At 36.8% G+C, this 27,605-nt stretch overlaps 2 protein-coding genes across 3 annotated transcripts in view; both read right to left on the bottom strand.

Annotated features, from left to right (window-relative positions):
* Positions 1 to 9,209: 9,209 nt before the first annotated feature.
* Positions 9,210 to 19,636, bottom strand: hpgd (15-hydroxyprostaglandin dehydrogenase). Its single transcript, XM_079862737.1, has 7 exons — positions 19,514 to 19,636; positions 19,174 to 19,297; positions 18,512 to 18,618; positions 16,858 to 16,954; positions 12,497 to 12,573; positions 12,066 to 12,229; positions 9,210 to 11,340 (listed from the first exon to the last, which is right to left on the bottom strand). Exons 1-7 carry the CDS (start codon positions 19,604 to 19,606, stop codon positions 11,217 to 11,219), a joined length of 786 nt encoding a protein of 261 aa, XP_079718863.1. The 5' UTR covers positions 19,607 to 19,636; the 3' UTR covers positions 9,210 to 11,216.
* Positions 19,637 to 19,882: 246 nt separating this feature from the next.
* glra3 (glycine receptor, alpha 3) overlaps positions 19,883 to 27,605 on the bottom strand; it is a 50,183-nt gene continuing 42,460 nt past the window's right edge. The window contains exons 7-10 of one of the 2 annotated variants that reach the window (XM_079851513.1): positions 26,541 to 26,755; positions 25,992 to 26,141; positions 23,692 to 23,808; positions 19,883 to 22,115 (exon numbers count right to left, since the gene is read on the bottom strand). In XM_079851513.1, coding sequence (XP_079707639.1) covers positions 21,843 to 22,115; positions 23,692 to 23,808; positions 25,992 to 26,141; positions 26,541 to 26,755 — 755 coding nt within the window. In that variant the 3' untranslated portion in view covers positions 19,883 to 21,842. The remainder of the gene's footprint in view (positions 22,116 to 23,691; positions 23,809 to 25,991; positions 26,142 to 26,540; positions 26,756 to 27,605) is intronic. The other variant, XM_079851514.1, reaches the window with a different exon arrangement.

Here is a 27,605-nt window from a genome sequence, read left to right as displayed (position 1 = left end):
CACAACTGTTTCCAACGTTTATAATTATAAGAAATGTTTCCTGAGCACCAACTCAGAATTAGAATGATTTCTGAAGGATCATTTGACACTAAAGACTGGATTAATGGCTATTGGAAATTCAGCTTTGCCATCAAAGGAATAAATTACATTTTTCTATATTAAAATAGAAAATAATTATTTTAAATTGTAATAATAATTCACAATATTAGTTTTTACAGTGTTTTACATCAATAAATGGAGCCTTGGCGAGCATAAGAGACTTCTTTCAAAACCACTTTTGAATGGTAGTGTACAGTTACAGTAGGTCAGGTGGTCTCATCCTGAATGAGAAGATGGTTCTTGCAAAAAACATGCAATATGAACCAGAACTTATTCTTAATTTAGTCAATGGCCTTGCTATGGAGCTAAAAATTGATGGATCTTTTCTTATTTTATTAGGCTCATAAAATATTCATCGAGGCTTCATTCAGCAGTCATTTTGTTTAGTCTCAGCTTTAAAGCAAAAAATTATATTGACATCAAATCAACCTAAAAATGATCCGATCTAAAGACAAAGCAATTAATCAAGCTAAATAAAATAAAATCTGTTTGCTTTGCTTTGCTTTTTTACTGTAACTGGAGAATTTGGAGCTGGACCATGATGTAATGTGTTGCAATGATATGAATAAGAAGCAGACTAGACCAGGTCTGATGATTGCAATAATAATCTTTATTTTGAAAAAAGGAATGAAAGATGAGAACAGGGATCCATTCATAATGAATGTGTCATTAGGTTCTGTTGATTGGCCACTGGGAGCACGGCTCCGTTGCTCTCCAGTGCTGCTGTAATCCCCTGCTCTCATTAATCATTGTCCTGAAAGAGGGGTGGGGGAGATGAGAGAAACAACTTGGTGAAGTGGGTGAGAGGGAACACTTTTTGCATTCCTCCTCTTTTTTAAAGCGTGTATGTTTATGCAAGCTCCCCTCATTCCATTCCACCAGCCTCGCCATTCCATATCCCTACACATTAGGTTCATTTTCACTCCTAATTAGCAGGACCTCATGCATGTCTATGAACTCTTTACCTTCCTGATTGGTTTGTCGCGGACATGCCGGCATCTGCACCTCTTGTGGAGCACAAGGCTAATTGAGCTAATCACTCAAGTTAATGAGAGCATTTTTAAAGGTTGGAGGGCATAAGTAAATGAGATGAAGAAAGTGAAATGAAAAAGAGATATAATTAGAATCACAGATGAGTTTACTTGACTTTCAGCCATATGAAGCTGAAGTGAGTTTTTAATACATTAAAAAGCTACCCAGCTTACAAGGAACTTTCTCAAAATTTTAGCTAATATTCTGGCAAGGTTCTCTCAAAGTTATGAACAAAACATTCTTTCTGTAATGTTAATAGAGCGTGTTCAAAGTTATCTGGGCTTTAATAACATTCTCAAATCGTTAGCACAAAAAAAGTTATTTAGATATTGTTGAAACATTTTAGGTAGACATCCGTCTATGTTTTTTATTATTAAAATGTCTACTTCTTGTTTCAGAATGTTTAGAGAACATTAAAAAAAATAGCATTTGCAAATTGGAACATTCTCTTAATGTTTTCTATAATGTTCGCATAAAAAACATTTTGAAACTTGGATGTTTTGAATGTTCAAAGAGCAGTCAGAAATAACGTTTTCAAAACTTAAGGGGAACGTAAGCAAAGAACATTAGAACATATTTTGTTAGCTGAGTTTTTAGTGAGACTGAGTTTATGTATAACTGTTGAAAATGGTTTAACTTATTTTGATGAGTTAAAGCAATGTAAAAACATATGTTGTCAAATTACTGATCATATAATTTTTTACAGTTTTATATCTGTATATATTGTACTTTAAAGTCGGTTTAATGTAATTTAAGTTGAAATGACTTAAACATCCAAGTTGATTGTACTTTTTTATTATTTTTATTTTTTATTGGCGTAACATTTTAAAATAATAATACAAAGCTAACTGCATTACATGTTTATGTTGCCTCAAGGGCTAAATATTTTTTCTCTGGGAGTCACTTTTGCTAACCTCTTAAATTAGCGTTCATTTTATTTCATTGTTTTGTTCCGAAAAGAATTTCCTCCGAGTCTCTTGATTACAAATTTACACCACTCTCAATGCTTATTTTCTTTGCCAATAGGAGCCGAGTTATTATCCTTGGTCAGCCGCCAAGACCTCATTGCCTGCCAGTCAAAACAGTTTTCACATGCTCATGGGAAGCCCTACAATAACATCTTATCATTAGAAACGAGCACATAAGCAAGTATTTGGGCCACTTGGCTCCCCTGATGTAAAATAAACATAGGGGCGCTCGGTAAATCTGCGAGCTGATTGAGTCTCAAGTCCTTAGCAACACCAGTGGGAATGTACACAGTGATACTATCCACAAGTCACTCTCTATGCTGTATATATATTCTGTATCTGTGCAAAACGTATTTTAAAAGTTATTTAGAAGTTAGTCTTCATCACCTGAGGATAAAGATCTCAGACGCTCTGTTCAAATATCAGGCTGCATGGTCATGCAGTATTTGGCAATGTGTGCAAAAGCAGCAGAGTTTACAATGCCTTGACACAATCCCAAGAGACTGTCCCTGCTGTGTTTACATTGAAGATATCTCCTGTATGCACTCCTGGAACTGGCAGAAAATAGAATATTGTGTTCAATTTTCCCACCATAGTCTGTAAAGAATATATGAACTAAACACCTCTTCCTTATCTCAGATTTGTCTGCCTCTCTGCCAACAATAATGGCATGTTTGCACATTTCCTCTTCCTTGTGATAAGGGAGGACACTTTTGGGTCATCTAGATTTTGAAGTTTTGAAGTTGAATATGAAGTTTTAGCTCAAAATACCTCACATATATTTTTATAAAGCATGTTAAAATTGTCACTTTTTGAGGGTGGGCAAAATCGCACCGATTTTGTGTCTGTCCGTTTAAATGCAAATGAGCTGCTGCTCCCGGCACAGAGTGCCTCCGCTTCAACAACTTTTGTCCTTTTACCTCACACAGACATGCACTGAAAATTTCAAAAACGTTTAGCCTTTTATGTTCAAACCGGAGTCGACAAAGATGGAGAGACTCGAGAAGAAGTTACAACACAGACAACATTTCTGAATGGTTAGTTGATGAATTTATGTAGCTTAGTTATCTTCTAGTCATTGTTTAGCATATTCTGTCTTGATAATCTATAAATCGTGTACCGGGGGCGGGGTTTATGTAAATTTTAGGGTTGGTGATGTCACTAACCCGGGAGGAATGTCGTGTGTAGTCCCTACCAGCCTTTTGTTGTAGTCCTTAAAAAACAATTTCTTTAAAAGAAAATATCTCCCTTTGCTTTGAACTTTGAGCGTCGTAACTTTGCAGATGTTGTTTATGCTCAAACAGCAACATTACTCACTAACTATATATATATATATATATATATATACTATATATATTGATATTAAAATGCAACACTTCATCGAGCAAAACCTGTGAGGCCAAACCTTTTCCCAGTAAGAGATTTGAAAACAGATTTTTGCTTAGTAGGAACACCATAAAACTATTAAATGTTTCAAAACCAGCAGTTAATTGGCTGTGTTTTTTTTACACTATTCCTTTCTCAATCCTTTCCTGTCCTGTGCTGATGCAGGCTTTGCCCCCAGCGAGAATCGAGCTAGAAACCTCAATTCACTGGACGGGTGATACAAGGGAGAGAGGCATCCTAGAGAATATGCAGGCCGGCCTTACGTTTTGTATGCCATTTAATATGAGGTGAAGGGTTGTGTCTTATCACAGCTTTTAGCTTGCTTTGTTGCAAATACTCTATTCTAGTTTTGTTTTACCTCAGACCAAGGTCAGTGTGACCCAAAAATTAGATTCTTTAAAAAAAGAAAACGGTGGAGCATAGTGACTCATAGTGATTAAGTCATTTTAATCTGTCATTTCGGAGAAATTCTGTGAGCAGTTATATGTACTGAATACCGTAGTGAGGAGGTCACTGCAATTTCAAAATTTGTTCTGTGATAGAAAATAACATTGCATTTATGAGAAATAGCAAGGAGAACTGCTTGCTGCAATAAAATATTTAGAAGGTACTTTTAGTGCTGGCACACATTTAAGTGCTGTTCACTGGTCTATTTCCATTTAACTTTTTAAATGGCTTATTTCTTGCTGTCAGGTCACCGTGAGTCCCTTAGCTTATAGTCAGAGACATGGGGGTACTATAGCCCCCTCGGCCCACTCTGTAATTTGTCCTGGGTGACAGTTGCTTGTAGTTGTAAACAATGTTTGAAACACTTAAGCCCCACCAGGACTGCTGAAGAATTACACACAAAGCATCTAGGCAAATAAACAGCGAAGTATAGTGGGTCTAGACATCTGCACAATATGAAACTCCCGAAGAGATGTATGTGAAATTCAGTAATCTCTAATCTCTTATCTTATCTCAGTAATATAATATCTTTAGCAACTTCCACAATAACATTTTTGCTTCAGTGTTAGCTTTATTTTGCCTTTAATGCCACAAACAGAAGGCCTATTTGAAAAGCAGAATTTAGCAATATTGTATACAAACACTGGAGTTTGAATCCTTAGTTGGATCTGATACCCAACAATATACGTTTACAGTAATGTAATAATGAAGTGCTCACAAATGTTCACAGATGTTGTTAGAATGCGGTACTGTCCAGATGTCCACACAGACTGTGGGACTCAGTATGACACAACGGCAGCCTCACAGAGTATTTCAATTAGACACAGTTTTAACAAGATTTGATTTAAACTCTTTTATTTTTCCACAGAACATTTGTTTTGGACTTGACCAGCAATTTCTGTCTAACATGGTTTCTCAGTAGTGGTTCTTTCTGTTTTGATAGAGAAATGCAAATAAATAATGTTTTGGAAAATAATTGAATGGTTCTTCATACATACATACATACAGTGGGGAGAACACGTATTTGATACACTGCTGATTTAGCAGGTTTTCCTACTTACAAAGCATGTAGAGGTCTGTAATTTTTATCATAGGTACACTTCAACTGTGAGAGACGGAATCTAAAACAAAAATCCAGAAAATCACATTGTATGATTTTTAAGTATTTGATCACCTACCAAAAAGTAAGAATTCCGGCTCTCACAGACCTGTTAGTTTTTCTTTAAGAAGCCCTCCTGTTCTCCACTCATTACCTGTATTAACTGCACCTGTTTGAACTCGTTACCTGTATAAAAGACACCTGTCCACACACTCAATCAAACAGACTCCAACCTCTCCACAATGGCCAAGACCAGAGAGCTGTGTAAGGACATCAGGGATAAAATTGTAGACCTGCACAAGGCTGGGATGGGCTACAGGACAATTGGCAAGCAGCTTGGTGAGAAGGCAACAACTGTTGGCGCAATTATTAGAAAATGGAAGAAGTTCAAGATGATGGTCAATCTCCCTCGGTCTGGGGCACCATGCAAGACCTCACCTCGTGGGGCATCAATGATCAATGAAAGGAAGGTGAGGGATCAGCCCAGAACTACACGGCAGGACCTGGTCAATGACCTGAAGAGAGCTGGGACCACAGTCTCAAAGAAAACCATTAGTAACACACTACGCCGTCATGGATTAAAATCCTGCAGCGCACGCAAGGTTCCCCTGCTCAAGCCAGCGCATGTCCAGGCCCATCTGAAGTTTGCCAATGACCATCTGGATGATCCAGAGGAGGAATGGGAGAAGGTCATGTGGTCTGATGAGACAAAAATAGAGCTTTTTGGTCTAAACTCCACTCGCCGTGTTTGGAGGAAGAAGAAGGATGAGTATAACCCCAAGAACACCATCCCAACCGTGAAGCATGGAGGTGGAAACATCATTCTTTGGGGATGCTTTTCTGTAAAGGGGACAGGACGACTGCACCGTATTGAGGGGAGGATGGATGGGGCCATGTATTGCGAGATATTGGTCAACAACCTCCTTCCCTTAGTAAGAGTATTGAGGATGGGTCGTGGCTGGGTCGTCCAGCATAACAATGACCCAAAACACACAGCCAGGGCAACTAAGGAGTGGCTCCGTAAGAAGCATCTCAAGGTCCTGGAGTGGCCTAGCCAGTCTCCTGACCTGAACCCAATAGAAAATCTTTGGAGGGAGCTGAAAGTCCGTATTGCCCAGCGACAGCCCTGCAACCTGAAGGATCTGGAGAAGGTCTGTATGGAGGAGTGGGCCAAAATCCCTGCAGTGTGTGCAAACCTGGTCCAGAACTACAGGAAACGTATGATCTCTGTAATTGCAAATAAAGGTTTCTGTACCAAATATTAAGTTCTGCTTTTCTGATGTATCAAATACTTATGTCTTGCAATAAAATGCAAATTAATTACTTAAAAATCATACAATGTGATTTTCTGGATTTTTGTTTTAGATTCTGTCACTCACAGTTGAAGAGTACCTATGATAAAAATTACAGACTTCTACATGCTTTGTAAGTGGGAAAACCTGCAAAATCAGCAGTGTATCAAATACTTGTTCTCCCCACTGTACATACATACATACATATATGTGTGTGTTTGTTTATATATATATATATATATATATATATATATATATATATATATATATGTATATGTATATACTGTATATATACACTCACCTAAAGGATTATTAGGAACACCTGTTCAATTTCTCATTAATGCAATTATCTAATCAACCAATCACATGGCAGTTGCTCCAATGCATTTAGGGGTGTGGTCCTGGTCAAGACAATCTCCTGAACTCCAAACTGAATGTCAGAATGGGAAAGAAAGGTGATTTAAGCAATTTTGAGCGTGGCATGGTTGTTGGTGCCAGACGGGCCGGTCTAAGAACCGGTCTGTTTACAAAGAATGGTGTGAAAAGGGAAAAACATCCAGTTTGCGGCAGTCCTGTTGGCGAAAATGCCTTGTTGATGCTAGAGGTCAGAGGAGAATGGGCCGACTGATTCAAGCTGATAGAAGAGCAACTTTGACTGAAATAACCACTCGTTACAACCGAGGTATGCAGCAAAGCATTTGTGAAGCCACAACACGCACAACCTTGAGGCGGATGGGCTACAACAGCAGAAGACCCCACCGGGTACCACTCATCTCCACTACAAATAGGAAAAAGAGGTTACAATTTTTACAAGCTCACCAAAATTGGACAGTTGAAGACTGGAATAATGTTGCCTGGTCTGATGAGTCTCGATTTCTGTTGAGACATTCAGATGGTAGAGTCAGAATTTGGTGTAAACAGAATGAGAACATGGATCCATCATGCCTTGTTACCACTGTGCAGGCTGGTGGTGGTGGTGTAATGGTGTGGGGGATGTTTTCTTGGCACACTTTAGGCCCCTTAGTGCCAATTGGGCATCGTTTAAATGCCACGGCCTACCTGAGCATTGTTTCTGACCATGTCCATCCCTTTATGACCACCATGTACCCATCCTCTGATGGCTACTTCCAGCAGGATAATGCACCATGTCACAAAGCTCGAATCATTTAAAATTGGTTTCTTGAACATGACAATGAGTTCACTGTACTAAAATGGCCCCCACAGTCACCAGATCTCAACCCAATAGAGCATCTTTGGGATGTGGTGGAACGGGAGCTTCGTACCCTGGATGTGCATCCCACAAATCTCCATCAACTGCAAGATGCTATCCTATCAATATGGGCCAACATTTCTAAAGAATGCTTTCAGCACCTTGTTGAATCAATGCCACGTAGAATTAAGGCAGTTCTGAAGGCGAAAGGGGGTCAAACACAGTATTAGTATGGTGTTCCTAATAATCCTTTAGGTGAGTGTATATATATTTTGATTTTGTCCTGAGGGGGGCGCCAATAAACTATCAACACGCTGTCAGAGATTAAGACTTTATTTGTGTAAAATTAATAACTTTTAGATGATATTTTGAAGATTGTATGACAGATCAAATTATCACCTTTTCATGTTCAACCCCCCCACCCCACCCCCCCGCCCCAATCCTATAAGATTACACCAAATGCATGTGTTAAAGTTCCTTGGGTGGCCAAAAGCTAAACCTGTGCAGAGATCACACTAAATGTTGAAGACACAAGGAAGCACTCAACCTCGATTACTCATGGAGGAGTTCCAAAACACAATGAAAATTTCAGTGGAAGAAAATTTCTGCTGCTTTGTAACGAATCCCTTTGCACATTGATTTTCCAAAGTGAACACGAGTTACATGCACCAGGTTCAGGAAATGACCAAGGCCACTGGAAGTTCAGTACTTGCCTCTGTAACCTAGAGCTGTCAGATATCTGTATTCACTGTCTCAGTGTACATGCTAATATAAGTGGTCTTTCATGGGTGGGGGTGGGGGTGGGGGTGGGGGGGGGGGCAGCTGACAAACAGCTGACACACAGTGAGGCAAGTCATTCAACACACCGTTTATCTCATGTTACAACTTCCTGCCCACAATGTGCTTACCGAGCTGCATATCTTTCGGCAGAGGTACTAGTGATTACCCAAGCTTTCTCATCTGTTTAACCTGTAATCACACCCCACCCCTCAGGGCCTTCAATGCGATCTCAGTGGCCTGGTTCATCTGGTCTCCTCTCATTCAAATTACTGAAAAAAAGTTCTTTAGTTGTAAGACATAATGGAGAAGTTCAACAACTTATGTGTGCAACAGGTACGTTATAAAGATTCTGTACGTTAGCATTAGTTACTGTGATCAAGAACATACCAAGTTTAAGTGTTATGTATTGTTTGTCTGTTTATTGCGTTACCGAAACTACTGCATACGTATTTTTTTACTGATTATATGATGAAAACACGTTTGTGTTTGTGGTTAATAAAAGAATTCAACGAGGAAATGTTTGTAGAATATAGAAAGCATACACTTCCTTCAAGAATTCCTCAAGATTCTTGACTAGCTCTGACTATCAAATAGTCATCATTCAAACATCCCCCTTCCATGCAGCCCACATAGACTTTCATATCTGTATCTGCTGTCATATCAAGAAGAGTCACATTCTTGGTAATCTCTGTGATGTTTCATCACAATTTGTAAAGTTACAGTGATACGCAAAAACTTTCTTCTCATCTGTGAAATAGTCGGACACTCTTAGAACTGTTCTTGTCAAATTTAACCCTTATGAACCAACTAGGGCATTATATTATTTATGAAACTACTTTAGTGTAGACTTGGTGACTGATGTCATGATACAACAAAACACAAGTCCTAAAGTATTTAAAACAGATAAGTCACTGTACTGATATCATGATACAACAAAACACAAGTCCTAAAGTATTTAAAACAGATAAGTCACTGTACTGATATCATGATACAACAAAACACAAGTCCTAAAGTATTTAAAACAGATAAGTCATGTTTTGATTGATCAAGATAAAGTGATGCATTCCATGTCACAATATGTACCATTACGGCACCGTTTGCAATTAATATGTTTTTGTTTTGACTGCATTTATGGAAAGTTCATTGAAAATATTTATTTTTATAAAAATGTATGATCAATAAATCATGACAACATATGCTTACTCTTACTTCAAGTTATACAAGATTCAATTAGATTTTTTTAAAGTAAGTTTAGTATAATTTAAATTAAAATGAGGCAGGTGGATTTTTACAGTGTTTATCAAACAGCTTGTTAGAATGAAATGGCATTGCTGAAAATAGGAGGAAGCTTTTGCCTGTTAACTAAATCTTAATGTTACACAATTTTAATGGGACACTAAACATCCTATAATAAACTTTGCAACTAAATGTCAACTAATTCTCAGAGTATTAGTAGACTGTAGTGGACTGTTAGGTTATGGTTATATGGTTGGGGGAGCATCAAAATAAAGTGTTAGCAGATATTAAGTATAGTCTATTAATACTCTAATGATAGTTGACATGCAGCTGCAAAGTTACTTGTAGTTAGAATGTATAAAGTGGACCACTGAAATAAAGTTACCAAATATTACACAGTAATACTGATGAGAGTTAGTTGACATGCAGGGGCAAAGTTACTTGTAGTTAGAATGTATAGAGTGGACCATCGAAATAAAGAGTTAACAAATATTAAGCCAACCCAATCTCATGAAATGTGTCTCCATTAGCATGCATTGTGTTTATCGTGCAATTTATATGCAAAAATGAGTTTTTACGTGCCCTTTGATATGCACTGTTAGGCTAAACCCCTTGGGTAGGATTAGTGGTGTGAGGTACGTGTGTATTACACGCCATAAGTGCGTATCATATGCACGCATAAACTGTGAGTCATATGCACGTAAAAACACATTTTTGCATATAAATTGCACAATAAATACAATGCGTGGACACATTTCATGACATCAGGCTGGTTAAGCAGACAGTCTACTCTAATGATAGTCAGATGACATGCAGCTGCAAAGTTACTTGTAGTTAGTAGAATGTCTAAAGTGGACCATCGAAATAAAGTGTTACAAAATTTTAAATTGCAGGGCTCATCTATTTCTGGTAATGCGGTAAGTGGAGACAAATGTGCAGATTCCTGGACATAAGGACTTCATGGATGTAAACACAGCTGCCAGGTGACATTTGTTTCTGGTTTTCCATTCCAGAACAGTGCAACTTATAAATTAGGCATGAAAAAGTGTAAACAAATTAAATGAAAAATAAGAACATTGTATACAAAAGAACATTTTATACAGGAGCTAATCCTCAAGTCTACAAGACGACAAGTAGATTTTAGGTTACATTTTGGTAAAACAGAGACTATGCAATTTAGCTGCAAGAAACAAATAAAGAAAATAAAAGTACTGTATAAAGAAATTATTTGCTTTATGTTTTCAGAAGTTTATTGTTTGATTTATACATTAAAAACCTTGGATATTCTCTCACAAATATCTATATGTAAAACAAACAAAACAAAAAAGGTTGGTTGAGCACTATTGAGGTATGATAGCCACAAAACAGTAATGAATTAGTAATAAATATGATTTTTTTTTTCTCGAAAGCAATTACTCACAGTTAAAGCAGTTATGTACAAAATAATGTTCAAGAGCATTACAAAAAACAAACAGGTTTAGAAAGAGGCCTCCACACCAGTATGCAATCCTTTTTGATTTTCAAAACTGATAAATGATAAACAGGAAACACTGTCCTCTTACAAAATCTATACCCTCCCTATTTATTTGCAGGTGTTTGCACTGGACTTCAATAAAATAAATGTTCTGGTGAGGAATAAACAGGACTGGCTTGATTGTTCATCACTCTCAAGCTGAAAGAGGCTCATAGGTGTGGAAGTGAATGCCTTTAGAACAGGTTATCTTCATCACGGCTCCATTTAGGCTTTCGTCTGTTATGATTCGCAGCATTCCTTCAGCAATAAGAGATGGTCTGTAGATATTCACACAGACACAACATCATTTTACTATTCTGTCCTGTAGCATTAAGTGAAATGAACACATTTCAGCAAAGAAAGTGGAATTTTATAATGCAAACACTGATATAACAAGGCGATTGTGTTGTAAAATTTACAACGATTGTGTCTATTGGCCTCAAACTTATTTTTTCTATGTTCTTGTCAACATACTGTAACTTCAAATAACACATCCTTCATTATGTCTACGGAGAGTTTGAGACAGTCAGATACCACATAACAGACATTTCAGAGGGAAAAAATAATAAAACATCCTCAGATACACCACCAGCACCAGAATAATAGTGCGAGTGAGGTAAAATGCAGAGGCATGAAATAAAGTATCATCTATGTGATTAGTTGTGGTGGAGGTGTTTGATTTGGTTCAAATTTAAGCACATGTCAAAAATAGTGCAAGCAAAACATGCGGTCTAATCCACATTTAATCCGAGGGTGGTGCAAAACGAAATGTCTACACTTCCCAGTAAAGGCAGGGTTAAAGATTTGAAAGCATTCAATCCACTATTTATATTGGAACTGTAAAGGTCTGGACTAGAAACATATTTGTGCCATTTTCTAGAGAACACTGTTGCTGTCTGCCCAAACAACTGTTTATTCAAGGGACTGAATACATCAAACAAAGCAAAACTACTAAGACAATCCCATACAGAAGAAACAGGTAGTTCAACTGAGCTTAGCTTACTTAAGAACGCCATACTTGTCCATCCTTTGTTTGAATTCATCTTTGTACTTGACAAACTTGCCCATTGTTTCCTCATGCTCCACAGTTTGAAGTAGTTGGGTGTCCACAAAGGCTGGGCACAGTGTGTTGATCCTCACTCCATAATTGCCCTGTTCAGATGCGTCCTGCCGACAACAAAACGTGTCCAAACACGGTCAGCCTAAATTACACACACAGCGCAAAGAATGTGTCAACACACACGAGTAAGAGATCCTATCTGTGAGCAAACACAACTACTCTCTCTTGGGGGAAAAGCTGGGCTGTTAAAACCGCACTGGGTCAGCAAGTTTGGTAGTCAGCTGGAATGTACCATATTTTAAGGAAAGGATTTACATATGGTTACGGTAAACTTTACTTAGGGTAAACTGATGAGACAGGATTGATGTACTCACAGCTATGGCTCGTGAAAATCCAATCACACCATACTTTGTTGCTGTGTACACTGGCTGGTGAGGAGAATGGAGAAATGCTGGGAAGAAACAAAACAAATATTAATCCCCCCCCCAAAAAAGGATTTTTCCATATGACCATGTCTTTTAAGCTCCAGAAATGCACCATAAAGGTAGCATGTGTGACTTGAGCATTATACTCCAAGTATTCTAAAACCATATGGTATTTGTGTGAGCAACATATTCCCCAGCCATGCAACATTCATCATCCACCATGTACACACACGTATATATACAAAATCATATTCATATCTTCAAAACAGTGCCCAGAATCAGTTTGTCTATGTCCAAAAAACAACTCAGTGTCACCACAACACAGGTATCTGATGGAAGATGGATAGCCTTCCCTTTGTTGTCATAATGCTGTTGATTTACGATTGCAGTTTTTTCCATCTTCCGGGGTGCTTAAATACAAATCTGGTGTGTTTTTTTAGTGTGAACTTGGATTTGCTTGTGTGAATAGTCACAAAGGCCAAAATTTAAGTCACTTAAAATTTAAGAAATGAGATGAGTGAGATGTTAACTGCGGTTGAATCATTATGTTAGTGAATTTAACTCGAGAACCAGATCAGGATTTGTTCATTTGGTTGGATTGGTTCTTTTCGGTTCATAAATCTGAGTTCAACTCGTTGAATCAACAGTTCCCAAGTTACAACAATTGTTTGGGAATAATGACTAAAAGTGTAATATATTCCCCATACATTTGAGGAGATGTGGGAATATAGCACATGAGTCATATGGACTGTTTTCATGGTGCTTTTTTGGAGCAGATCACTATGAACTGTCATTGTATGTAAAAGAGTTGTGTGAAAATTATTCAGAATATCTTCTTTTTTTTCACCCCCACAGACACATGGGTTTGAAACATGAAGGTGAGTACATGGCTAAAATAAGCATTATTTCTATTTCTTTAACGTTCATGCACATTATCATCACATGCGACTGAATGAAAGCTTTTGTAACCGACCAGAGTCTGTTATATGAAAGCGCAATGTTTTCATCTTATTGAGGCTGTAGTAAAACAAAGCCTGTGAATGACTTCCAATTCCTTCGTCATGGAAAATGTCTGGATCTTCCAAGGCTGAGGATTTCTCCTTTAATTCAAGTATGAAAATCCTAATGGCTGTTGAGTCTAAAGTGGCTCTTTAGAAACATAAAGAGCTGAGGACAATTTCCTAAACTACTGCTTTAAACTTTATAGGGCAGTTTGGCTGTTTATTGACCTATATGAAAATACAAATTTTTGTGGAAAAGTCACCTGGATTTTTCCCAATACAATGAATATTAAAATATATGGATATTAATAACGATTATATTGCAATAAACATAAATTGTATTTTATATGAAAAGTTATTGGAGAAGTCAAATAGAACTATGTTTCCTTAGAGCGTTGAGGTTTTGTTATAATAAACAACATTTACAAGCCGCATCAAACTGAGGCAGCCAAGGGACGCCAGGGGCAAATAGCTGAGACAGTATTTACAATTAAACAATTCTTGTGTGTTCTGGATGAACAAATCTAAACACAACCGTAATGCACATCCAGAGAATAATCCACTTTGAAGGCTCTGTTCCCCATTCTGGCTGTTTTAACATCTCAGAGACAGTCGTCAAGATTTCGTATCGGTAAACATGTTAATTAAGGGGGAAGATCCTAATAAAAAGTAAACCAAACAATGAAGTCTTACAATGACATGTTTCCATTCAGCTGGTAAGTTCAGCTCTCGCCCCCTATATGCTCTAAAACCAGATGCATATGATTATCTATTTCGCAAAAGAGTAATGTAGTTTGAATTATAGAGATCTCTATATTAAATACTAAAATTACTTTTGCTCCATGCTGTTCTGTGGGATGGGTTGAGGACAAATCATAATCATATAATTCATATTATATAATTCATATTATATTTATAATGTTCTTTGTTCTGTTTAATTTATTGCATTGGCTACTTGTGGATGTGAAACTGGATCTGATGCAACTCAGGGAAACCTCACAATTTTTCCTCACAGAGATTTGCTCACAGCAATAATGAAAACATGCACAGGTATAAGACAAAATATTTATTTACAATAATAAACGATTTTTATTTTTTTTGTTCAGTTGTTTCCTAGTTTCTGATGAATAATTATTTGATGTACTGTCAACATTAATACTGATTCATTGGTGTTTAAGGAGGGTGAAGCAGGCCTATATTTTAACTTAGTCTTAACGTTACTTTCTTACACAAAGTTATGCAATTTAATGTGTGGTTAAACAGCAACAACATCAAGCTTCCAGCTTTGGAAGTGAGGGCAATGAGAGAAAGTGAGATCCCTCAACAAAATTCAAAAGAGTATAAATCTCCAGTTACAAGAAAATAAATTCCATTATATAGTCACAAAGTGAGAGTTGTTCCACTCACAAAAAAAGGATAATCACCTGTGTTATATTAGTTAGAAACTTGAGATGCAGTGATAGAAATAAACCATCCTTTATCCCAGTTCTCAGGGAAATGAAAAGGCTCTTTCAAATCCAAAGTCTAAAAACTTGTGGAGCATGTTGGGGGTTATAACAAGTTCACTGTCAGCCATGCAACATTCATCATCCACCATGTACACACACGTATATATACAAAATCATATTCATATTTTCAAAACAGTGCCCAGAATCAGTTTGTCTATGTCCAAACAACTCAGTGTCACCACAACACAGGTATCTGATGGAAGATGGATAGCCTTCCCTTTGTTGTCATAATAGTTATGCTGTTGATTTACGATTGCAGTTTTTTCCATCTTCTGGGGTGCTTAAATACAAATCTGGTGTGTTTTTTTTTTAGTGTGAACTTGGATTTGCTTGTGTGAATAGTCACAAAGGCAAAGATAGAGCACATGGGTTATACAACTTCAAAGCAAGGAGTGTCCCAGTAATGTACTGTAAATAATTAGTGTGAGACAGATCTTGAATGTCTCACACTATGCAGTTTCCCAGAGACTATTGAAATGGCTGTTACCAAAAAGTTTTTGTTTACTTTATGCTGGCTCTTCTTTGAATGCAGTCTTGGACTTAACCTAAAATAGGTTAACATGCATCCAAGGTAAAAAAAAAAAAACACTTGAATTCTCATAATATACATTGCTGCATCACCTCTTTTTTCACAGTGTCTGAAATGGTTCAATAAAGGATTTTTACCCCTCCTTTCCGAGAGCCTACTCTGCTCTGATTGGTCAATTGGCCCACTCTGTTGTGAAAGGTCTACCTCTTACAACGTGTCGAAAATGAAACGGCTATGACCATATCTGAATTTCAGCTCCGAGGGTTTCTTCAGCACTTTTAGACACAATGATACAAACAGTAATGATGGTGTCGGTTTTACCGTATCAACGACTGGACTTGCTGGCGACTTGTTTCAGGCAGTTCAGAATCGATTCTTTCTTTTGGGAGACAATAACTCCATTTATCATGCATTTTAATCTTTGAAACTTTGTAGACCTTTTACATTCACACTACATGAAAGGTAATATCCGAAAAAGCATAATAGTGAAACTTTAATGCTGCCACCTACTGTGGTGGATGTATTAAGTTTGTTTATCAAATTCTGCTGCATCATACAAAAACATTGTTTATTTTATTTTATTTTATTTTATTTTAAAACTGTCTATTAACAATAAGATGATTCTTGGATTCAATCTCAACTAACTTACATGCATTGTTAATTGTTAACACGTTTGTGCTGTACATGGCTAGCTGCATTTCATTTCATTATGTTGTCAGCCTTTTCATTTCATGTGAGTGTATATAATTCCAATCACATTTCATCCGAGTGCATTTTTAAGCAGATACTTTTGTAAGTTAAAATGTCTCATTGTGGCATACTGCTATTATTTTTTGCTTCATGCTCTTTTGTCATTTTGTTCATATTACATGCGTTCATTTAAAACTACATTCTTGGAAAAAAGGTGTGCCCAAATGACCTGTTATTCTAAAGGTTTTGACTCTTTTACATCTTAATCATCAAGCAAGTCATTTATCTGTAATCTTCAGTAACTGCACAGCATCTATTATGTAATTTATTATTTAGGTGTAATTGTGCTTGTGTAATTTTTCGTCTGTAAAAAATCGGTACAGATCCTTGACAACAGACAGAACAAAACACAAATATTTGCTTTAGTGTGAGCAAACATTTGACTCATTCTATAGTTTGCTAATGATCATAAAAATACTGTTATGTAACCTTCTTAAGCACAATACTCTGTACGGCTATATTATGAACTTTTTCAAAACAGGCACATATGTTAGACACACAATAAAGTTATCAGTGGCTTACCTGCCATAGATGAGACGTTGATGATAACCCCTCCTTCCTTTCCATACTCTTTACTCATGTGTTCTAATGCTAAATATGTCCCCTTTATGACGGATGTCTGAGGAGGAAAACAGTTGTATAAATCTACTAGCACATAGTGAACAGATGTTTTCTTAGGAGAGTGAGATTATGTTGACATTGGCCTGCTATTATGAACTAACATAAATACACATTATTTTACTGCATCATGTCCATTATGAAATCACTCTGCAGGGCATGAATAATATTAAAGATCAGTAGATTATTTCATTTCATGAACTATTGTGAAATCTTTTGGACTAGAAGCAGGGGGTGTAGTATTGTTTTGTGAATTTGTAACTCCTTTCCTGAAGTGTGGTTGAATGTTGTGCCCTAAAGGCACAAAACGTTATCCACACTATCTGTGTAAATCATGTGTTCAAGGAAATGAGGTTGAGTGGAAATGCAACAGTTTGGCATGATCTATCCAAGGGGTTTTTTTTTTGTTTTTGTTTTTTTTGTAAAAGTGATTTTTAACCCTTAAATGCATACCTCGGGTCTTTAGTGACCCGGGACGTCATTCACTCCCCTCTTCCTCATTCATTTTTTTAAAGTTAGACATCAATCTTTTTAGTATTCCTCAATCAATTAATTGTAAACAATATAACAAGAAAAAATAATAAAATTATAAAAGAATGCCTGTTTTCCCATTCATTTTTTGTAAAAATTGTATAGGGTCGCTAACGACACGAGGTGTGTAACAGTGTATTTTTATTATTTTTTTTGTACAGAAAATAGAATAATTAATTAAAATTAATTAAAATAATTAAATATTTTATAACTGAATAAGTGCAATTCACCTTTATTCTACAAAGTAACACAGTCTCACCCCAAAACGTCACATACTGACGCGTCTTGACCATACGGCAACATACGACGAAAAGGGTACCCCTAAAACGTCCATATGTGACGTTTTGGGTTATGGGTAGGTTTAGGTATGCGTTAGGGTACCGCTAAGAGGCGCTGCTGGTGCGCTTATGTCTTCGTCTCATATGGACGTTTTAGGGGTACCCTTTTCGTCGTATGTTGCCGTATGGTCAAGACGCGTCAGTATGTGACGTTTTGGGGTGAGACCGGGCTGTACAAAGTGGTAATGTCTGATACACAATGATGAAGTGATGTTTCAATCATAGTTACCACAGGCAGAATAGGAAGTATCATCAGCAAAACTTGAAATGGCTCAGCGATTTACTACAAGTACTAAACGCAATCAAACATTAGAGTCACTGTCACTTGATGGTGGATCTGGTGAAGAAGCTGTCAGCGATCAAAATATTGATTTTGAAGATGTTGAAAATGATCGTTTTAAGAATATTGAGATTGCGAAAATGAGCCAGATGCTGAATGTACTGGGAAAGGAGTTCTGATGAGGACAGTGATGATGATATAAAACATCTGCTCAAACTGAACCCTTCCAAGCTCCAAAAGGTAACAAAATGTGCTTTATTTAATTCTTCTGTAATTGTTATAGCAGGAGAGTCTTATATTATCGCGACAGGTAGAGATCCATCCGTGTTCGATATAGATCCGGGTCTCTAAAGACCCGAATATGTAATAATGATTGGCAAAACATTCATGCATTTAAGGGTTAACTCACCAAATTTACTTCAATGGTCTTTTCCCAATTCTTCTCATTGTTGATTCCAGCATTATTGATGACAATATCCAATCGACCAAACCTCTCTACTGTGTTTTGAAAGGCATCTAAGGAAGAAAAACAGTTTTCATGTTTTGATCAATAACAATAGTTCCACTTTTGACAGCAGTACAAAGTGTCCGTATCAAAACAAAACTAGCAATCCAGGTAGGCAGCTCACTAGGTTTTGAAATACAGCCAGTGTCAGCCTGCATGTGCCCTCACCTGACTTGCAGCTGCAGCATTCCACAAAGAAACATTTGATTAAACTCTATAGTAAGTGTGTCTTTAGAAACAAGTCTAACAGGAATGAACAATCTCCTCACCACCGACCCATAAACCCTTGTCTTGGAGAAATATTAACAAAAGACAAAGCATTGATTGTGTTAAAACTTCAAACAACCTATAACATTCTTCATTGTTGACCTGGGGCCTTATGAAGGTCTACTATGACCTAATTAACATCCCAAACAATGAGACTCTGTTCAGGAATAAGATGCGCTTCACATACAGGTGCGCAAATGAGAAGTGGATCATTGTTTCGTTTAAGAAAACGATTCCAACCTCAGAGAAGATGATAAATGCCCTATACATAAAAGCCTAAGTAAAAAGTATGATTTTACCTTTAAGTTTCCCCGAGTCCGTCACGTCACACTGGATAAAAATACAGTTATCCTCTCCAAACTGACCATCTAGATCACTTTTACATTCCTCTCCCACAGACTGGTTCAGGTCTACCAATGCAACCTGAATTGTCAAAAAGTAAATAAATTAATAACGTAACGCTAAAACAAGTAAACTAACTAAAGCCACCAAATGATGGATGATCAAATGGAGAAAATCGCCACAAAACAGGCAATTAAAATAGTTTAGATTTGTACAAGTTTTCCCAATAGTTAATTGGATAAATCCGCATTAACATGTCCATTTAAAAAAATATATAGAAATTTGAGAAAGCTAAACCTTCGCCCCATTCCCCAGGAGATCTTCCACCACGGCTCTTCCGATGCCTTGCGCGCCGCCGGTGACCAGAGCCACTTTCCCGTGGAGAATCATGCTGCTCACCGCCGGACGCACCGCGCACTGCTTTATGTAGGCGTACAGTCTGATGGGGGCGTGTAGATGCAGTACTACTACAGTAAACATAGACGGCCAGGTGTCGTTTTACAAACTATCATTTACCCCCAAAAGATGATTAGCCTACTAACATTTTTGTGAGAGCTCCGCGCTATAGCTCTTTAATGCCCTCGGCAGCAGTCGAATCCAGTACAAGTACACACACGTAAAGTGAGAAAATGAACGCACCTAAATGAACGAGAGACCAATGATGCTTTTATAAACATCTTTATTTTTCAGTCTTTCTCAGAGGGCGCCTCAGTAAACCTAAAAAAGGAACTTACACTTTACATTACAGTGTTCATGTTAAAAGTTTAAATACTGACAAACTGTTTTGTGGCATATTTTTTATTTAATTTTTTATGACTGTCGACTTAGCTAGGCTATATGTGGACACTGTAAAGTAGAGTGTGACCAGAAGCCTATTTGCAGATGTACACGGAAGAAAATATGCGTCTCACCTGTAACCAACTCTCTTTTGATAGCAGCGAGAACATTTGGACTGACAGGTCAGATTCACATTTAAAAAAATGCAGTACAACAGACTTAAGTTCATGCATAACATTTAACATATTAATATGTACAAAACAAATTACAACTGCTCTTGCATTATACTGTAAATGTCTATGAACTTCCTTTATCCATTCCATGATGAATGTGTGTGCCAAATGCTGATGTCAGATGGTGTTCAAAACACAACATCACAGCTCTATTTTGTCTTAGAAATGTGTGAGACTAGATATGCTTTGATCATTTGTATGGCACAGTTTTCCAGCAGATTACTTTTATTTTCAAAGAAAAGGAAATACATTTCTCCCAAATTATCATCATCATGACAAAACAAAACAAACAAACAAAAACGGTTTAATACAGTCTGGTCCCAGTATTTTAACTGTTTTGAACTATATTCAAAGAACATATAAGTGAACAGATAATTCTGAGTTTCAGTGCTAAAAAATAAATATTGATGATATTGTTAAACATTGTTTCAAATACATTTTCAGTACCCTATGGATAATTAAAATATCCTTAGAAGCAAAATTGAATATGGATCTCTTTTTTAGTTGAATCTAATAGCTCCTTTTTCAAAATCAATTGCCATTTAATCACCATTCATTCAGTTAGATTAGTTTAAAACCACTCAATTTTTTTTATTTTATTTTATTAATGACAAATATTTATTTTTTTGCACTTGAATTTGAGTATTCTCAGAAAACACATTGGCTGAGACTCCAGCCCACCTCTTTTCTCCATTCACGAATTTGCAACACATGTCTGACAGAATTCACTCCCAGCTGCATTATTTTGCAGTGGCATCATTAGCTTGAAGTGATTTGTAATGGTTTTTGAACAACAATGCTTTTGTTTGAGAGAAACTTCAGTTGGACTTGTAGAATGGTTTCAATTAGTCTATGGTTACTGACATTACGCTACCCACTAAAGTTTTGGAAATGTGTTTTCTTGAAGCAAGGTGTTCATAGCTGTAAACAGAATAGTCTTCTCTGCTGGTTCAGGGTCATTCTTGAGATTTAGCTCAGAATGTTTTTGGCCTGGATGCTGGTTTCTAGAGCTGGTCAACAATCAGGTCAGGACAAAATGACCAAGGGTAAAATACGCTGACCAAATGCTAATAAAAGCAATTCCACACTTTCTTATAAAATCATCAAGATTATATATTGTGTTTGGAAATTTGTATAATATACAGTTCTGCTCTTGCACTCTATACTTGCCATTTTTTAATAGCTGTGTATCAAATATACAACACAGAACATTGGCAGTGAAGCTGTAAGACAACAGAGTTGACAAAACCAGTGCAAGACACACATATCTGTCTCTAAAGGGGCTGTAATCGGTGTCGGACTGTGCTCCTGTGTTAAACAGGTGTGAGGAAGTTCTGTCCACTTTTATTGTAGTTTGTTAAAGGACAGGTGTGTCAGAGGCCTTACGGGTGCCTATCCATTGCATAGTGAGCGAGCGCAGTGTCCTTGAATGGGTGCACAACACAAACAAACTATTGAAAGTAACCACCGGTCCTTGACATCACAGTTTTTCATAGTCATTTTCAGAATTCAGCATAGATCATGGCAGGAACAGGACTAATAGCATCAGAGTTCATTGATGCAGCTTTACTGTGTTACTTACAGTACTTCCCAAGCTGCATCACGCCAGGTTCCATCTATCGCTTATGCACATCCTCATGGCGTAGGATTTTGTACAGAACCCAATAGAAAATATTGAAAAACAAGAAAGCCAGTGGGAATCCGGCACGAGACACAGTGTCGATCTTCTTGGCTCGGTCGATGAAGAGTTTTCTCATCTCCTCATGACTCTTGCTGGCAGCAATGGCTGGGTCAGAGGGAGTTGGGGCCGCATTGTTAGCGGCTTTGGGCACAGCCCCGTCTTTCCCTGCGTTGGGAAAGCTCAACCGGCTCTCCCGTACATCCTCCTCCTTAGCAGTAGGAAAGGATACAAAGAGAGAAGCAATCATTACTCTAGTAGTCCTACATTCGCAAAACCTGTTGCTTCCCTCATAGGGAATTTTGATAATAATGTGAACAGTAAATTAGTGTTGGCACTCTGTTTTAGTTTTAAGAGATGTTCGTAACACTTTAAATGACTTCTGGGAAGTTTCTGCCAAAATAATGCCCTGCTAGCATGCACATTTTAGTTTTTTTGTGTGTGTTTTTTTTACAAAAATCATTAGCTTTCTGACCTGTTTTCAACAATGATTTTCAGACAAATAAAGAAGACTTTGGTAGAAAGAGGAAAAGTCTAACCCATAAAACACAAACATTATTCTAATAAAACATAAGGAAAGATGGGTATGTTGCATTTACTGGAAGATAACAATTTAGTAAGCATGCAACTGAGATTAATTGAGGGCAAGAGAATTTTGGGCAACGAGACATGTGATGCATCTTGAGTGTGACATCAGGTGAAAATATAATTGTATTATTTCAAAGTCATTATTTCAGTGATACTGGACATTTATCATAATTTGTCTATTTAGATGCTACTTCATTGGTATTCTGCCCCAGTGGTTTAATAAAGTGATAAAGTATATACTATTGTTACATATATATATAGTCTCTTGTGCTCACCACAACTACATTCATTTAATCAAAAATAGTAATATTGTGAAATATTAGTACATTTTAAAATAACTATTTTATTTAATATATTTAAAATTTTGTTAAAATTCAAATGTGATGGCAGAGTTAAATTTCCAGTCTTAAGTGTCACATGATCAGACATAATTCTAATATGCTGATTTGGTGCTCAGCATTTTTTATTGAGCTGCTTAATATTTTTTGTGTAAGATGTGATAAAAATGAATATAAAGTTCAAAAGAACAGCATTCATATGAAATAGAAATCATTATTTACTGCCACTTTTAGTCAGTTTAATGCATCCTTGCTCAATAAAAATCTTTGAATGATTCTGTATATTCTCTTAAAATAAACACATTGGGGGAATCTACAGATGCTAAATTCAAATGTTTTTTTTTTTCTTAAGAATATAATTTATTATGTCATAACTATCTCTAAATAGACTGGTGTATTTAAAAACAGGGAAACAATTGTTAATTTATAAATATACCATTGTATACAATTAATTCATGTTTGTTCAAAATGGATTTAGATGTTAAAATTATACGACTAAATGTGTATACTGTATGTAGAAATTAACATTACCTTGCATAAATGCTCTAAAAATAATATCCAAAGTTAGTTCATAATACCAAATGTATTATCCAATTTAACAAATTGAAACTCAAGTAAGGTTCCAAAAATGGAAAAAAATGCAATCAAATGAATCCATTATCATTATAAAAGACTCAAGTGGCTATTTAGTTAACATTATGATCACTAGTACTAAATGGTAAAATGATGTGACATGCTGTTTCATGAGGGCTGGACACTGAATGAACATGAGGAAGAAGGGGATGAAGAGGAGTGACTGTATCATGATCTCATCAGTCAACCGAAGGGACAGAGATGAAGTGCTGTGCGCTCTCTCTTTACCCAGTCATTGGATTCGTCGAGTTGGCCCATTGATCCGTAAACAGGCTCGGCACTGCGTAGGCCATTGATACGATGCAATGACTCGGTAAGCTCCTCATCAAATGTTTGATCGAAAGTCTTTCAGCACAGCAGGGGGATTGAAAGAGAGAAAGAAACACAAAGCATGCAAACTAATAAAACATAATGGCTCACCACATGCAGGATATCATGCATGGTCCATAATTGAAAAATAAATAAAAATATTAACCAGTAAGTGGCATTCAAAAATAACTATTTCAGGCATGTACTGTAAAATAATGAAATTGCATGAAAAACGTGGTTTCATCTGTAAATTGCAGCATCCAATACTGTGGCTGTGCCTGGACTGCTTGCACATGCATTTTATAATGTCATTTAAACTTAATGCACTTTGTACCTCTTTTTTTCTCTTTATGAAAATTTCCAGAATATTCCACTGGCTAAGCATATCATGAGTCAATAATCCTCCAGCTCCATAGTGCCAGGGGAAATAACACCCCTGCCCACATGCAATATTTATACACTCCAATAAGGCAACATATAAACAGACAAAAAATGGCAATGTGACCTTTGTACTGTTCATTAGGATTTAGCCTTTGTTTGAAATATGTTTGGTTATAAAGTTGCTGTGCATGCCATAAAAATGCACTGAATACTTCTGTCCTCTAGGGGGCAGTGTTGTATATGTGTAGGATTAACAATGTGGGTGTTTCTGTGAGACCACCAGTGTAAACAAATGTGATTCCAGATGCTTATTTTAACGAATAGATGCAAATAACTACCTTTTTTACTATAAGCTATATAATAAATAACATTATCAATGATAGCCTAGACTGTTGTTAATGTGACCTTACATGTTGCTCAAACTTAACATCATAGTTCCAAGTGTAACATCAGATCAACTCAACTTGCCTTCCAGAACATACGCATTAAATCAAATTGTGTTTGGCTGTGTATTTGTGTGTCTGAGCAGAGTCTAAAAGGCAGAGAAATTCTGTCAGTCTCCCAATCATTTGCTTCAGTTACTGTCAAGTTCAAGTGCAGTGACAGTTTCTCCTCATACAGGGCAAAATCCTTCCCATGGGATTTTCAAATTCACTTTAGTGCTTTGAATGGTACTCTACTGGATTCTGTTTTTTAGACATATACTATGCAACAGATAATCTTCTTATAAGGTGAATTGTCATAAATGACCTTTATTACCATTAATCTAACTTGACAAAGGGTGTGTTTGCCACTGATATTTCCGAGAATTATTATTATTTTGTTTTTATCTTTAAACCCCAAGTTCAAGAAGGTTATACAAGAGCATATACCAGGTCCATTAATTTGATTGAACTAGCAGTCCAAGAGTGCTGCTTCTTGTGGAAATATTTTTCTTTGGCAGAGCAAAAATAGATATAAAAGCTGTTTCTGTAATATCAGTTAGGCTATATTTTAATTCATTTATTTATAAAGCGATTAGATTTGGTCCTCAAATCTGATTGGCTAGAGTGACTAGAGTGCCGAAATAACTGATCAACAGAACGGGAACTTTTTACTGTTTGGATAATTTTATATTTGTTGGGGTATTTCAGACAGTATGTGCATTGGTGGGTATTTGTCAGTGACTCTTTCTACAGGTTACATTGTTATGCCAGTAGGTGGCGACAAGTGGCTGTCTTAATAAATTAATCCAGAAAATTTCATTCAATGATTGAGCTATTTAATCATATATTCAACCGCCTCATTCAAAACCACTCACAAGTGACTGTCTATATGAGTGAGTCATTGAATCATTCATCCAATCGATTTGTTCTAAAACACAGAATCATTTAAGAACAAAACGACAACGACAGCATCACTGTTGCAACGATTCTACTGTGGATTTGACTGGAACCATTTTCATTGACGGAGCAAGATCAAACAAGTAAATCAAAATAAAATAGTGTGTCTAAAATGTTGCTCAATACTAACTTCCTTTTTTATACAAGTGATATCAGACTCGCAGTCGTGCTGGTTTTCACAAACAGACTCAGTGTGCCATCATCAGCACTCATGAATACTTGCTTCAAAATTTCTCATGATTTTTTATGGATAATAAATAAAAATAATTGACATTTGAGTTCTGACTTGTATGTGTCCACATCAACATGAAAGGTGTGAGAACTCTGTATTGTCACATACCTTCAAAACACAGGGAAGCAATTTACATCTTATCATAAATGTGGGTTCACATTAATCAGATGTGTTTTGCATTATTTTGTGACAGATTGCCTGTTACAGTTCAGCTCAGTCCATACCTTTCCAGACTTCTTCCTTCTCCGTCGGAATCGTAAGAGTTCCTTGTGTTGCCGTGAAACAAAGTTGACTGCAGCATACTCCAACAGGGCAGAAAAGACAAATAGCAAACACACAGCCATCCAGATGTCAATAGCTTTCACATAGGAAACCTGCATGGCAGAAACACACAAAAACAGTTGTTCTCAGAGACCTTAATTAGCCTTTGGCTTTTTCATTACAGCCTGCATGACAGCCAAGTCGTTTTATTATTGAACAAAACAGGGACCTTGACAATTGTCCTCATCACCGCTATGAATCAGAGATAATTTTATCTCTGCCGGGTGAAAAAGCCTATTTGCTGGAATGTTTAATTGTGTTACATAACTCAATGTAGCATTTATGAATTTTTAATATGCAATACACACTGCACGCCTGCTTTCACACATGGACGCATTTACACATTCTACTGTGGACTGCATTAATAAATGATAACTGAGAACGAATGGCAGGAAAAGAGATGCTTTGAAGATGCTGCAAGGCTCTTACTTTGATGCTTTATGCACTCTGACCTTAGGTAAGGACGTCCTGGATCCAGAGCTCTGAGTTGTCATCGTGAGCACTGTGGTGATTCCCAGGGCGACACGGGCAGGAGCGGCATCCATGTTGATCCAGAAGGAGACCCAAGAGAGGATGACGATGAGCAGGCTGGGAATGTACATCTGGATCAGGTAGTAGCCCATCTGTCTTTCCAAGTGAAAACGTACCTCGATGCATGTGAACTTGCCTAGCAGGAAATAAAGTTGACATAGGGCATAATATGAAAAAATATAAATAAGGGTTTTTGCTACTAAGCTACTTTCTCAAGACCACATTTACACAACTAATAGGTCCTATTGCCTTGAAATGCTATTGGATGGAATATTTTGTGAATAGGCCTGTTCACCTGGCCATGAACTCACACAACCTGCAAACTTGCCTTGAAGCACATCATCTTGTTTTACTGGACTGAATAAATCATCATTCAAGTAAGTAAAATTTAGTAACATGTATAGATCATGCATATATTTAGGTACTCTTGAATGCTTTAATCATATTAGATTTTGAGCTTGTAATGTCAATGTTGTAATTTTACAACACTGGGTGAAAGGGGTAACAAAATGTACCTGTACACCTTTCACATTACATGGATGGATTTTACTTCTCGCCTGCTCCATGTGAAATAAATACTAATAGATACATAATGTGTTTGACCATTCACACATTTTTAAATGTCTTCTTTGTTACACTTTTGAGTTTTAATCCAAATTAAATTATTAAATGATAAGTTCAAGTTGAATTAGGGAATACATTTTCTTTTAGAATTTGAAAGTATTTGTGTAGCAATATTTGAAATATCTGTATCTTATCATTTATAAAATATACTTAACTGGTCTGGTTCTTTTCTGGGCTTTGCTTGTGTTCAAATATCTCCTTGCTGCATGAGGGACAAATGTTCTGGAACGTGGGAGCTATAAATGCTATTAGCATGATAAGTAGAGGGCACAATAAGCTAGCCAGGCGGTATTGTGTGAATTCTTTCAATGTGTTGATTGGGATATGGAAAATAACCAGTGTTGTTTTTTTTGTTTTGTTTT

Source organism: Squalius cephalus, assembly GCF_949319135.1.
Source record: "Squalius cephalus genome assembly, chromosome: 2".
NCBI lineage: Eukaryota > Metazoa > Chordata > Actinopteri > Cypriniformes > Leuciscidae > Squalius > Squalius cephalus.
This window is presented reverse-complemented; position numbering and strand designations above follow the sequence as displayed.